This window comes from Gobio gobio (genome assembly GCF_949357685.1).
Source record: "Gobio gobio genome assembly, chromosome: 21".
Classification (NCBI taxonomy): domain Eukaryota; kingdom Metazoa; phylum Chordata; class Actinopteri; order Cypriniformes; family Gobionidae; genus Gobio; species Gobio gobio.
In genome coordinates this window covers 36,111,174-36,125,826 of record NC_137117.1, presented here as the reverse complement: position 1 = coordinate 36,125,826, position 14,653 = coordinate 36,111,174, and the positions used below count along the sequence as shown (strand labels likewise).

General features: G+C 38.5%; 1 protein-coding gene across 4 annotated transcripts in view; it reads left to right on the top strand.

Moving 5' to 3' along the window:
* mybpha (myosin binding protein Ha) overlaps positions 1–14,653 on the top strand; it is a 34,683-nt gene that overhangs the window by 10,170 nt on the left and 9,860 nt on the right. For all 4 annotated transcript variants that reach the window (XM_079802947.1, XM_079802949.1, XM_079802948.1 and 1 more), the window contains 4 exons: positions 5,095–5,183; positions 5,276–5,471; positions 5,656–5,795; positions 9,040–9,199. In XM_079802947.1, coding sequence (XP_079659073.1) covers positions 5,095–5,183; positions 5,276–5,471; positions 5,656–5,795; positions 9,040–9,199 — 585 coding nt within the window. The remainder of the gene's footprint in view (positions 1–5,094; positions 5,184–5,275; positions 5,472–5,655; positions 5,796–9,039; positions 9,200–14,653) is intronic.

Genomic DNA, 14,653 nt, shown 5'->3' with positions numbered 1-14,653 from the left:
AAATTTATGTGATGTTTAATAGGCAGCCAGTGCAGTGTTGACAGAACTGGGCTAATATGGTCATACTTCCTGGTTCTAGTAAGAACTCGAGCTGCTGCCTTTTGGACCAGCTGGAGTTTATTTATTAAGCGAGCAGGGCAACCACCCAGTAGAGCATTGCAATAATCAAGCCTTGAGGTCATGAACGCATGAACTAACTGTTCAGCATTTTGCATTGAGAGCATGTGCTGTAATTTAGATATATTTTTAAGATGGTAGAAAGCAGGTTTCACAGATGCTAGAAACGTGGCTTTCAAACGAAAGATTGGTATCAAAGAGCACACCCAGGTTCCTCACTGACGACGAGGACTTGACAGAACAGCCATCAAGTGTTAGACAGTATTCTAGGTTACTACTTGTGGAGCGTTTTTGTCCAATAATTAAAAATTCAGTTTTTTCTGAATTGAGTTGCAGGAAATTACCGGTCATCCAATGTTTTATATCAGCTATGCATTCCGTTAATCTTGTGAATTGGTAAGTTTCTTCAGGGCGTGAAGAAATATAGAGCTGAGTATCGTCAGCATAACAATGAAAACTAACGCCATGCTTCCTAATGATATCTCCCAGTTGTAGCATGTACAGGGTGAAGAGTAGCACTGAGCCTTGTGGTACTCCATACTGAACTTGCGATCAGTGTGACATATCTTCATTTACCACTACAAACTGATAACGGTCGCATAGGTATGATTTAAACCATGAGAAAGCAATTCCACTAATACCTACATTATTTTCGAGTCTATTCAAAAGAATGTTGTGGTCGATAGTATCAAATGCAGCACTAAGATCGAGTAACACTAATAGAGAGATACAGCCACGATCGGATGATAAGAGTAAATCATTTGTAACTCTGATGTATATACTCATATATATATATATGAACTGTATATATGTGTGTATGTATGTATATTTGTATGTCTGTATGTATGAGGGTGAGTAAATAATGACAGAATTCTCATTTTGGGTGAACTATCCCTTTAAGTTAATTTAATTTATTGTGTAAAGGGCCGTTGTACTAAAAAAGTACAAGCTTTATAATTGTCCTAAAATTAAAAACTTTAATATCTTAAAAAAGAGGCAGTCTGATCTATAATGTTTTTGGCAAATAGCCAAAAATTAAGTGCAAATAGCGATAGATGCTATTTACTACCTGAAAATAGTGATATATTCTATTCACACCTTTGCAGTTCTTTGCAATATGTGTAAATAGTAATTACACGCAATTTATACTTTATTTTGACAGATACATACTATTTGCTGCTCAGTATTGTTGCACATTAACAGGATGCAATAATATTATTTAAAATATTATATGATTATATTTATTACAATTATTAAATGGATGCCTTAATGAGACAATAAAAGCCCTCCCTACACCTATCCATAACCCTACCCAATAAATGCTTTTATTATTATTAAACATTTCGATTGGGAATTTATTTCCACATTTAGAAAATGTTCTTACTTTTTTATTGAAAGTAAATGCCTTTCCATTGTGATTTGTGATGGGAAAAGAGATAAGAGCGAGCTCTGCAAAAGGCGGATTCGAACCCGGGTCGATTGCGTCAAAATCTATATCCTTACACCTTATGCTTTACTGATTGTGCCACTGAAGACGTTGAAATATGAGCAGTTTTTTAAATCTTGTTTGGCCCAACCAGGCACTGTTAGGCGGAGCCAGTGCGAATGGCACTTGTCAACAAGGCATGCTATTTGCATTTGGTGTGAATAGACACTGAATATTTTTATGGTTTACTTTTATTTATAAAATGTGGAATTGCTCTGACAATTAGATATTAATTATATCAAATGAGACATCAGAAATAGCCAGGGTCACTGATAAAAGAGGACAACAGAGAAAAATGTTCAGGTCAAAGGGTGCAGTAATGCTTTCCATGTTGACATGGGTCCCTTGTGTTTTGAACTGTTAATGCTAGGACCATTTTAACCAAGAAATCAAATATTTCTATATCTTTTCCCCCCTTTTTTTTAAATGGCCAAATAAGATCCTGAAATCAACTTATGTAGTTATTAGGTCAAACAATCCTGACCGAAAAGAGATATGCAGGCATGTTGGCTTGGAGAATCAAAGGTAATGCTCTGTTCATCCATTTGGGTTTAGCAGGTGAATGTTGTGGTGTGTGGCAGCGATTCAAGAACACGGACTGCAAAAAGGGATCGAAGAAGCAGGATTAGGCTTTTACACGTACAAGCACAGGCAATAGAGAAATTAGGTCAGGTATGGTAAAGTAAGCCGAAGGAGAGCGGCATGCAAACCTTCAAAGCCAACTGTGTCATCCCACAGTGCCAGCTAAACCAAGTATTGTGTCAACATGTCAGCTCAGCAATGTGTGTCGCTCCACAGGTGTCAATTGTTTCCTGTCCTAATGACTCAACTTGTTGCTCTGCAGTCCTGGGAAGTAAAGATTAGAGGTCTGGTGGGCTAGATTTGGGAGGCTGTTCCCTGATAACAGATACAGATGTGCTCGGAGAGGACAGCCAGTAAGGATTTAGATCAGAGAGGACAAAGGTCCTGGGTGGCACATGGTTGTCTAGAGCAGTGGTTCCCAAACTGGGGTATGTAAGGTGACAGAAGAGATACCCAAACAAAATGCTGGGTTCAAAATGTGTTCATTTAATTCTACCCCACCTTAAACTGCTATTAAAACCGAGCATTTTCAATTTCTAACAGGCAAAATGCTGCCTCTAGTGTAAAAACAGGAAAATTGTAGTGCCAAATATATGACGTCTAATCAGATTACCTCATCTTTTGTGGTCAAAACTGACTGCATCCACACAAGCTGCGTGCATATGATAGGTTGAGTGCAGAGTAAATTAGTGCTTCTTGACAATGCACCTTTGTAAAAGTTGATTTAGCACTTATGCTAACACTTTATTTTATGGTTTGCATGTAGTTACTATAGTAATTACTATAAATTGTGCTTAATTACATGCAACTAACTTAAACCACACCCTAACCCTATAGTACATGTAGTTAATTACACAGTAGTTAAATGTATAATTACACTGTAACACACACACCTTAAAATAAAGTGTAACCACGCTTACTAGCATGAATATAGACACCGACTGTGCATAGAGATCGATTTAAGACTCAAACTCTCTTCGATACAAAAACATACCTTGTGCGAATTATTGTTTTTAATGTTGATAATAAATTATACAAGCAAGAAAGCAGAACTGTTGTATGTCTTCAAGCAACACAGCGATGTTTCGTTAGTGAACGAATCGTGAGAACCGATTCAACATTCATTCATAAATACACTTGCTTTGTTACTGAATAAATGAATGAACGACTCAATGACTCACTCATTCAGACAGTGACTTACCACCACCTACTGGTGGTTTCAGTTTAATATGTAAGAGTATCACTTAATTTTTACCACCGCTTCACATTTCTCTATCTCAAAACATTATTTATGCCATAATTGCATTCAAGCCTCCTCTGAGCAGCATTAAACAGTGTGTAAGCCTACATCTAGATGCAGCTTGTCATTTAATAGTGTTAGTAAAACTGTGCCTTTATAAAGGTAAAAAAGGCACCTGAAAATCAATTTAAAGGTGCAGTGTGTAATATTTGAGGATCTATTGACAGAAATGCAATATAATAAACATCACTATATTTTCAGTGGTGTATAAAGACCTTACATAATTAACCGTTTTGTTTTTATTACCTTGGAAATGTGTCATTTCTGTCTACATACACCGCGGGTCCCCTTACAGTGAAGTCGCCATTTTGTGCCGCCATGTTTCTACCGTAGAAAATGGACAAACTTCTCTACAGAGCGCTAGCTACTCTCTGCTGTCTCAGACGACGTTATCTTTGTCCTGTGTTGACCACAGTTGCTTCTCTTTGTGCTTCGAAAGGGAAGGGGGAGCAGTGGGGGGGGATTCACAACCTCATCGCTAGATGCCGCTAAAATTTTACACAGTGCACCCTCTAAGGAGGCAAATATTGTCCCTTGATGGAAAAGGCGTGACTGCAGTCTAAGGGTATGTTTACACTACTTTTTTTCATTTTCAACTGAAAACAGAAAACGTTTTATACGTTTTGACCATTCATTTACAGGACAACAGCGGTTTTGGGGCATGAAAACGCAAGCTTTTGAAAACGGGTTTCAAAGTGGAAGGTTTTGAAAATGATGCCTTTACCGTCTCCATGTAAACAACAAAAACGTGAATTTGTGAAAACGGTGACATCATGCGCATGCGTATTAGATGCCAAAACATGCGTATTTTGTTTTCGAGTTGTGTTTCTTGACAAAGTGACATCGCCAACTACTGGCCTGGCATGCATAATACAGCCTTTTTAGTCATTTTCGCAGATCTGTGAAAAGGGATCATTTTGACAATAATGCCATCTGTTTTTTGTTCATTGTTGTCGTGTAAACACACCCTAAGTGGAAGAGAGGGAGCACACAGAAGGATGTTGGGTTCGGAAACCACTGTTATACTGGTTTCACCAACAGACATCCCTGTTTCAACTATAAATGAATTTTGTTTGTTTTTAACATCATCCCTTCACATGTAGTGTAGAAATAGAGCAACTAGTGATGAGGATGAGACTGGCCTGTAATATGAAGGCTGTTGACCTGCAGACAGTCTGGCATTCCTCACAGATCTATTTCTGGATGCATTCCAGTGACCGAAGAAACGGTGCCATGGACCTCCAATAAACAGTATAGCAAGAGCGAACCTGTCCAATTGAAGTTAATCTTTAACTCATTTAAATAATGGTGTGAGCATTAAATAATAACATATATATAGCTGTTTTATATCATACATATGTATTGCCAGTTTCAAGTTCAGTTTGTGCAATTTAACACTGTTTATGCATTTCAAAATAAGACCTATATAAGAAAAATTATTATTATTTTTATTTTATGTAAATACAGAAAATACAAGCCAACAAAAACAGCTCATATAAGTCAATCTAAAATCTAAACCCAAAAGAGGTTTAATTAAATAAATAAATAAATAAATAAATAATTAAATAAATGCACTTCTAAATTTGTTTGTGTGTGTTTTTTTTATCAGATCGGCCCAAGATCCGCTTGCCCCGTGCCCTGAGGTCAAGACAAGTCAAGCATGTTGGCGAACAGATCAATCTTGTTATCCCATTCTGTGTAAGTTCAGAGTTTTCTTTGTATATCTACATCAAACACAGCTGTTATTCTATGATATGCTCTAATATGTTGCGTAATTCTCCATTTTATAGGGAAAACCTAAACCTGTGATATCTTGGACCAAGGATGGCCAGCCTTTGGATACGAAGAAGGTGAATGTCCGCAACAGCGAGAAAGATAGCATCCTGTTTATCCGCAAGGCTGAGAGAGATGACTCTGGCAGCTATGAGATGACCGTGAAGGTCGACAGCTTCGAAGACAAGGCGGCCCTCATAATTCAGATTGTCGGTGAGACATGCTATGATCTAGAGATCGTTAATTTCAGCGCTCTTCGTGAGCCTTGTCTATTTCTGTCTCCCTTGCATTTTCATTCTTAGTCCATTCCTTGACACCTCTGTTTACTGAGTAAGACCTCCCGGTGTAAAATGATCCGTACTAAAGAGGCTAAATCATTTTTAATGGTTGTGTGTAGATCTGCCCGGTCCTCCTTCATCTGTCAAGCTAGTCGACTCTTGGGGCTTCAATGCAGCTTTGGAATGGACCCCTCCCAAAGACAGCGGCAACACTGAGATCACTGGATACACCATTCAGAAAGCTGACAAGAAAACTGGAGTAAGTAACTCATTGTTGGAAAATGAACTACAGTACTTCCCTTTTGATTTAAGGAACAGTTTTATTGGGTGTGAGAAAAATTGCACATTTAATAAACTGTTATCTAACATAAAATGAACATAACATGACATGTAGCTCGTTTTAATCACATCAGATGTCTGCAGTCCTGCAATTCTGGCCTGTCCCAATTCAGAGGTCTTGACCTTCTGACATCATTTGGATACATTTGCATTTTAATTGATACACAATTCATTATATACAAATATTTCAATTGTATACATTGTAACTAAAATACATGTTATATTGAAAATATTTTAATTACTAAAAATAAAATAAAACAGTAAAACATAATAAAACAATGCCCCACAAATAGGCGGAGGGTGAACCAACTACAGGGTAAGGCTAGATCTGCTTCCTCCTTAAAAACATTTAAATAACCATTGCTTTACCTAATGCAGCAAAAAGTTTATTCAAACTCTTAATGGATTATATCGCCTAGAAAGTGTGCAAAGAACATTCCTTTTATACATTTTTTATATATGAGATCGCAATGAATCTCACATTGAATCTCTTATTTAGCCTACATAATGTCTACACTTTGTTTGTTAAGTTAACTTACACAGATCAGGCTTATAATTATGACCTAATATTGTGTTGGTCCGCCTTTTGCTGCCAAAACAGCCCTGACCCGTCGAGGCATGGGCTCCACTAGACCCCTGAAGGTGTGTTGTGGTGTCAGGCACCAAGAAGTCTGTAAGTTGTGAGGTGTGGCCCTCATGGATCAGACTTGTTTGTTCAGCACATCCCACAGATGCTCGATTGGATTGAGATCTGGGGAATTTGGAGGCCAAGTCAACACCTCAAACTCGCTGTTGTACTCCTCAAACCATTCCTGAACCCTTTTTTGCTTTGTGGCAGGCGCATTATCCTGCTGAAAGAGGCCACAGCCACCAGGCAATACCGTTTCCATGAAAGGGTGTACGTGGTCTGCAACAATGCTTAGGTAGGTGGTACAATTGACATCCACATGGATGGCAGGACCCAAGGTTTCCAAGGAGAACATTGCCCAAAGCATCACACTGCCTCTGCTGGCTTGCCTTCTTCCCATAGTGCACCTGGTGCCATGTGTTCCCCAGGTAAGCGACGCATACGCACCCGGCCATCCACGTGATGTAAAAGAAAACATGATTCACGTCATCACGTCACGTGATTCACGTGATCCACGTCATCAGACCAGACCACCTTCTTCCATTGCTCTGTGGTCCAGTTCTGATGCTCACATGCCCACTGTTGCAGCCCTATACGCAACAAACTGCGATGCTCTGTGTATTCTGACACCTTTCTATCAAAATCAGTATTATCTTCTTGAGCAATTTGAGCTACAGTAGCTCGTCTGTTTGATCAGACCACACGGGCCAGCCTTCGCTCCCCACGTGCATCAATGAGCCTTGGCCGCCCATGACCCTGTTGCCGGTTCACCACTGGTCCTTCCTTGGAGCACTTTTGATAGATACTGACCACTGCAGACCAGGAACACCCCACAAGAGCTGCAGTTTTGGAGATGTTCTGACCCAGTCTTCTAGCCATCACAATTTGGCCCTTGTCAAACTCGCTTGTCTTATGCTTGCCCATTTTTCCTGCTTCTAACACGTCAACTCTGAGGACAAAATGTTCACTTGCTGCCTAATATATCCCACCCACTAACAGGTGCCATGACGAAGAGATAATTAGTGTACAGTGGTCATAATGTAATGCCTGATCGGTGTATAAAGAGAGGGTTTGCAAGAATGTAGAACTCAGCACTGTACAAAAACGTCTCGGGTTATGACTATAACCCTTGTTCCCTGAGAAAGGGAACGAGAACTGCGTCAAAGACACTTTGGGATACGCGCTACGCGTATCCCAAAGTGTCTTGGAAGCATTTCAAGTTCCCTCGAAAGGGAACTCTGGCATTTTGAGCAGTGAGTTGATTGTACCTTAAACACCTCTGATTAGCCACTGTGTTCAAGAGATCAACAGATATGTTTGTGATTGGCTACATTGCTCAACGCTCCAAAACACGCTGTAATGGAAACCTTTGACACTCTCAAGAGTGCAATCACCAAATCTCTTTCGCCAATATTCTATTATTACGGAGAAAACTGATCATTGACCAGCAGTTGTGGGCAGCTTTTCCCTTTAAAACCAATCAGAAACAACAGCAGGCAGTGGTTTGAGTGAGAAAATTTCAGGCTAGAATCGAGTCCTTGGCCAGAGGAAGGTAAGCTTTGAAATATATTCCACTAACTAATATAATTCCCTAACCTAAAAATGCAGCTACATTGACCATTGTTTGAGAAATTGGGCAAAAGCCAGTCATTTTCATAGGAATCCACACGATTAAGAATTTAGTGTGAGGGCAAAAGTTTTCCCCATGCAGAAGTAAATTTAACAGCGTAATATTTAACAGTATTCCAATTTTAATTTGAAACCCAGTTACTGTCTGAGTTTCTCCTTATCAAGAACAGGAGTATTTCTATTATCATTTCTACTATACAGTATTTTTTATTTATTTTTTGATACCAGGGATGCATAGAAAAAACAAGCCACCAAAATCAGCTTATATACCGTAATATAGAGTTTGACCTGCTGTATTAAACAACTTTGGGCAGATGTGTGCTTGCTCTGCTAGCCTAAACCACATCCTCACACTTATCACAGTGATAATTGACAGCAAGCAGTTAATGCTCCTCAAAGCACTTTTCTGTATGTCGTCACACTTACGCAAGGCTTAATTTAGCCTTCTGTCTAGTCTGTAACTTTAAATGAAGAGTCTTGAGACTCTGTATATGGGCATGACGCGTCTATCTATAATCATGTATCTGGGTGTTCGAAGGCATGGGTCAGATGGCTCCTTGGCGGGAGATCATCAGGTTGGGAATGTGTAAAGTGCTGACAGATAGAGAGAGAGCTCCATGATGACATATCATAACTCTGACTGTCATGATGCGATTCATGATACTAAACAGCTAGCTCGATGCGAATACAAGATGTCTAGAGTACATACAGTACAAAAACACTTCATCTAAAGGCACTTTAGCCAAAGCCACTGTGTCCTGTCGATATTTAACACTGTAATGCAAATCACTTTGTTTACGATTTATTTATTGGATGGAGCCCACAGGGAAATATTTTCAGGCTTGCTCTCAATTTAGCGATAGTCTATAATGTCCTGTCATACTAAGGATATTACTGTTTTTGGCAGGATTGGTTTACGGTTCTCGAGCACTTCCACAGGCTGAACGCCACAGTCACGGACCTTGTGATGGGAAATGTATACACCTTCAGAGTTTTTGCCGAAAACAAGGTTGGAAAGAGTGAGAATACTGCTGTAACAAAAGATTCTGCTCATATTCAGAAAACAGGTAAGGTCACAACATGTCATTGTTTTGCGACATTTCAAACTTCTCCCATTAAGTAAAGTGAACTTGGTTTCTGAAGAAAAATAAATGAAAACAATATGGATAATTTGACTGAGGTAAAATTACTAATGTAGGACCTTGAGTGGCTCAAAAAGAGGGTAGATAATTGCACACATGACCTCACATTCTTTATTAATATAGCAAGATGCAAACAGCCTACAAATAAACTAATCTTATCATTGATATAGTTGATATTAATAACTTGTACTACATGAACTGTTCCTTTAAAACGTGAGTTTTGTTGGCAGCACACACTGAGAGCACATACTAAGTGCCCTCAATGTGTGGAGATAAAACTTGGCTCTGCCTTGAGTGCTAATGACAGTTCTCATTCCTCACATCAGTGGTACATGGATTTGCATGACACCACGTATTATGCTGCAGTGCTGCAAAACTGACAATAATTTAGCAACATATGTGTCAGTCAGCTCTCCACATAAGTACTACACCCCAACGTTGCTGACACTGAGCTGGTTATGTTTCTTAACTTCCAACTTCCTGTAACCTTCTATCCTGAGCCAAACGCATTTTGCAAGGACAAGGCCTTTGATTGTGTTGCATATCAGTTCTAGGGAAGAGTCACAATGATCAACTATTTGACGAACAATGATGATTTTATATGTTTTTGATATGTTTAGTGCTTTAATTCACATGCAAGCAGCTTGCTATGCTATACAGCATTGGGCAACCTCTTTTCCGCTTAAATCTGTGGTCTCTGTCCAGCAGTTTAGCTCCAACCCTAATTAAACACACCTGATTAAGCTAATCGAGGTGTTCAGGCAACACTTTCTCACTCCCAATTTGTCACATTCGTCAGGACCTTTCAGTGTCATTTTTTTAAAGCACAGGGTACCCCATTGCTTTCAATGAGAAACCTTTAGCGTCATACACAGACACGTTGGGCATGGGAATGTTATCATCATGATGAAATTGTATTGGGTTATAATTTGTGCCATTATGACATGTTGGAGTGTAATTCTCAATTTAATCAGCCAGCAGAATTTTATGTACGTTTATTTTATTCTATTTAATTTCAATTTTATTTATGTTTGAGCACATAACCCAACCCCACCCCTTTGCCGATTATATGATATAAAACACAGGATATACGACTAAAGGCACAATTTATTTAAAGTACAAATATCCCAAGTGTTTCGAGGCCAAACGATTGATTTGTGTGAAGAAAAGACCCAAAAGTGATCACCGTCTCCGTCCGCCGTACATCATATGCACACATTAAAAAATTGCCGCCCGAAGAAACGTTACGTCAGCTTTGATAGTGAAATCGCATTGGTTCTCGTATGTCTCGTGACTGATTGAGTCATTACATCAGCTTTGATTGTCAAATGACATTGGCTCTTGTGTGTCTCTTGACCAATCGCGTCATGAAATCAAAATCGATCTTATTTACTTTGTAAGCATACATTACAGGTCTTAGGGTGAAAAATTAATCCGTGCAAGTTAAAAGACAGAAAACAATTTTTTGCCGTGGTAATCTTTAATCAAAATCTGAAAAGTAACGTTCCCTTTCCGATGACGGCAGTTTGACGGCTTGGGTTTGAATATCCTTAACCACTCCCCTCTAACCGTTAGTCTGCTATGAGTGAGAGATGGAGAGGAGGAGCGCTGAAGTAAAACCCTGCCAATTATTCAATATTCCTTTTCACTTGGAAATACATCACAGCACTCAAATAAAATCAGTTGCAACTTTAAGATCCACTCTGTTATTCACATAAAGATATCCTATGTCTTCAGAAGACTTGGAATGCAACATGAGTTAATACTTTATACTGATTTTGGTCAGTTTTTGCAATAAATACCTGTGACTGTACTTTTATTTGCCTGTTGCATGTTTTATATTCTTTAGAAGTGGGTAGGTTTAGGGTACGAGTGAGGTTAGTTGCTCCAAAAAGTAGCCTATAAATATTAATAATATTATGTCTACTTTTACAAATGCATAGAATTATGTGTTTTGATCTGACGCATAAGGCAAACAACTGAAAGCAAAAATTATGCTAAAGGGGTACTCTGTGTGTTAAAAAGTGAGGTCCAAATGTTTCTTGACCAAGCGTCAATATGTGACAGGTTGGGTGTGAGAACATGTTAGTTCAGGATTACTAGGCTGTGTTCGAAATTGAACTACAACCCCCTATAGCTACCCACATTCACCATTCCCTACATTACTCCACTAGTATAGTCCACTTGAAGGAGTGAATGAAACGAGTGAGTGAAAACGGACACTGAGTGCCGGAAGGGTTGCCGCTTTTACATTGTTTGTGTTTGCTGCTTAATAATCATTTGAAGCTTGGCAAACTGGCAGCTCCAGTAATGAAAAGATGATCTGAAACTCTGTCATGGAAACTAGCATGTATAAACCTTAATTAAACAATTTAATAATCAATTAAAGTAATTTATACCTGTACGATGTTACGCTGTAGCCACATTGGACTAGCAGTTTGGGAAATGTATGGAGGGATGATTCAGCTGCGGACGCCATCATCTGGTCAGATACGGGAATTCATTCTGTGTGTGACTCTCACAGTGCATTAAGGGTATTCTCTAGCAGTTGAGTTTACATCAGTTGTACACTTGTTATTGTGGTGCATTATGGGATTGAATGAGTGCACTCGCGTCACTATGATTTTGGACACCACTACAAATGGCTGCCCCCTGAAATGGTCCCATATGGTCTAATGCTATCTCATGCATTCTGACTAATTTACACTGTTAAAGAGTTGGATTCTTATGCTAAACATGGCCAAGATTAAAAAAAAATGTATGAGTAATGTATAAGATGTAAGAGTATTTCTGTGCCAAATACACTCCTGCCGGATTCGATGTGTGCATGCAGAGTTTTGTTCAGGTTACGACAGTGCTGGCATTTTGTTTTTAGACCACGAAATCAACAACGTCACTAAAGAAGTGTGTTTTTGGTTGTGAGGGAAAGATAACCTTGTTCAGCTTCCCAAATAACCCAGCGTTAAACATTGGATGCAGTTTGTTTTTCCGGAGCAGCAACGGAGTTCTGCAAGTGTGTTTGTTTGTTCCTGGTCATGAGTCCCGGTCATTGTTCCCGGTCATGATTTGAAATCGCAGGCGGTGAATGCAACTGCAACAAATGTCTCTGTTTTGTTGGCAATCGGCCAGGGCCGGCCCTGACCAATTTGCTGCCCTAGGCAAGATTTTACTTGGTGCCCCTATTAAGGTTTAGCACTACATGTTATCAGTCTAAGTTGTGGAATTACTACTGTTTTATTTTTGTAATGCATTGATTTTTTTATTTTCATTGTTGTTGTTTTATATGATGTGCAGTCCATTCTACCCTGTCATTATGTTCATGATGTTATTATTATTATTTTATTTTTTAAAAGGCTGATGATAGTTAAACTATACAAAAATAGCACCTATGCCACATTACAGCCTAAACACAAATAGCAAGAGTAATATAGCATTCATGCACAAACTATTCATTGAGAACTAGCAAAAGTGTTTGTTTTCCAGTAGATGGCAGCAATCTTCCACTAAACTATGCACATTCATGTTTTCACCATTAATGAAACTGAGAAATGTAGATATTTAATGTGAATTTGAAATAAAATGTTGCTATTTTAAATAAACCTGTATATAAATATCATTACTAATTTTGGCAAATACATTTTAAAATTCCCATACGTCCCCTTAAAACTGCACAACTGTAGAGTAAAAACATTAGGCTATTAAAAAAGTGATATTGCTTGCGTTTTTATCTACAAAATCACACTGGCTGTGGCCTCTGGAGAACCCAGAACAGCTGTTTGCATAAAGTTTAAGGTAAAACTGGAATTAATTAGCGAACATTAGTATTTTACTACTATGCAATTAAATAAACTGTACATTCATTAGCCTACATCACTTTACCTCTGTCTTTACACTGCAAAAAATGCTCTTCTTATTTAGTATTTTTTTATTGTTTCCAGTCCAAATATCTACAAATTCTTAAATCAAGATGTATTTACTAGTAAAATGACACTAGATATTTTTTCTTGTTTTCTGGGGGGGGGGGGGGGGGGACACTCAAATTAAGTGAGTTTTTGCTTAAAACAAGCTAAATGATCTGCCAAATGGGGTGAGAAAAATTATCTGGTTTCTGTTTGGGACAGAAACAAGATTCAAATCAGAAACTAGATTATTTTTCTCACCCCATTGGGAGATAATTTAGCTTGTTTTAAGCATAAACTCAATTTTGATTTTATTTTCAAGAAAACAAGAAAATATATCGTATGTAATTTTACTTATCTAGTAAATGCATCTTAATTTAAGAAGTTTTAGATATTTAGACTAGAAACAAGACACAAATACTAAGTAAGAAGAGCATTTTTGCAGTGTATCCCTTATCTTCCCTGCATCAGAGGGCTTCTGTCTTTTTGACACTACAATTCGGCCATCCGTAATAAAATTATCAGGCAACTTTCATCGTGTCTACACCATAGACCGTAAAAAAATAGGTCTACACCTGGCGCGAGCGGCCAAGCACCCTAAAAAATGAAAGCATGTTGGATGCGGCGAGAGGCGACGCGACACAACAAATTCCCAACGTTAAACTGATCGCGCGTTATATTTCTGACGCCCTTCAAGTAGCTCGGCGGGGGGAGATTGATGAGGCGGACCGGGAAGAGGCGGGGGACTTAGTTAAGTTAATATTTCGAATTAATATTAATAAAATAGTATCAGTAATACATTTTGCCGACCCTATGGATGAGTGGCGCCCCTAGCATTTGCCTATTCCGCCTATGCCACGGGCCGGCCCTGCAATCGGCGCATAAGTGCATATAATATAAACAACACAAACGTATAGTGAATAGAAAGTTAATGCAAGAGGGATAATGCTAAGAATGTATTGCATGTGTGTGTGCATGCTCTCTTTAGCTCCGCCCACTGCACTCCTCCACGAGTTCGACTGTTTTCGGAAAAAAGGGTGTAGGGGCGATTCCAGACACATCCCAGACACAACTATATGTCAACAAAATCTCATTAGAAATATAAGTAGACTGTTAGGTTATGGTTAGGGTTAGTAGAATAAGTTGACATAGTGTATACTAGTCAGTAGAATGTCTGTTGGGGGAGCATCAAAATACAGGTGCTGGTCATTTAATTAGAATATCATCAAAAAGTTTATTTATTTTACTAATTCCATTCAAAAAGTGAAACTTATTTATTATATTCATTCATTACACACAGACTGATATATTTCAAATGTTTCTTTCTTTTAATTTTGATGATTATGACTGACAACTAAGGAAAATCCCAAATTCAGTATCTCAGAAAATTAGAATATAACTTAAGACCAATACAAAGAAAGGATTTTTAGAAATCTTGGCCAACTGAAAAGTATGAACATGAAAAGTATGAGCATGTACA